Source organism: Penaeus monodon, chromosome 28 (assembly GCF_015228065.2).
Source record: "Penaeus monodon isolate SGIC_2016 chromosome 28, NSTDA_Pmon_1, whole genome shotgun sequence".
In the NCBI taxonomy this organism is placed as follows: Eukaryota; Metazoa; Arthropoda; class Malacostraca; order Decapoda; family Penaeidae; genus Penaeus; species Penaeus monodon.
In genome coordinates this window covers 6,985,616-6,985,971 of record NC_051413.1, presented here as the reverse complement: position 1 = coordinate 6,985,971, position 356 = coordinate 6,985,616, and the positions used below count along the sequence as shown (strand labels likewise).

At 57.0% G+C, this 356-nt stretch overlaps 1 protein-coding gene across 1 annotated transcript in view; it reads left to right on the top strand.

Moving 5' to 3' along the window:
* The window catches only part of LOC119591029 (protein scribble homolog), a gene marked incomplete at its 5' end in the record, with an annotated part of 112,139 nt that overhangs the window by 11,977 nt on the left and 99,806 nt on the right, over positions 1-356 (top strand). Inside the window, 1 exon segment of the mRNA XM_037939758.1 lies at positions 49-341. Coding sequence (XP_037795686.1) covers positions 49-341 — 293 coding nt within the window.

Below are 356 nucleotides of genomic sequence, written 5' to 3'. Positions count from 1 at the left end.
GGCACTAGACATAAAGCTAACCATGCTCTCTTTTATCCCTTGCCCCAGCCACCACACATAGGGGATCTGCCAGCCCTGCAGGAGCTCTGGCTGGATCACAACCAGATCTCCCACCTACCCCCAGAGACGGGGCGCCTCAAGAACCTCCTGTGTCTGGACGTGAGCGAGAACCGGCTGGAGGACGTACCTGAGGGCCTAGCTGGCCTTACCAACCTCACAGACCTTCACCTCTCGCAGAACCTCATTGAGAGCCTCCCAGATGGCATTGGGGCCCTCACCAAGCTCGCCATATTCAAGGTGGACCAGAACAGGCTCATGACCCTTAACCCCAACATTGGGAAGTAAGTGAAGCTGCA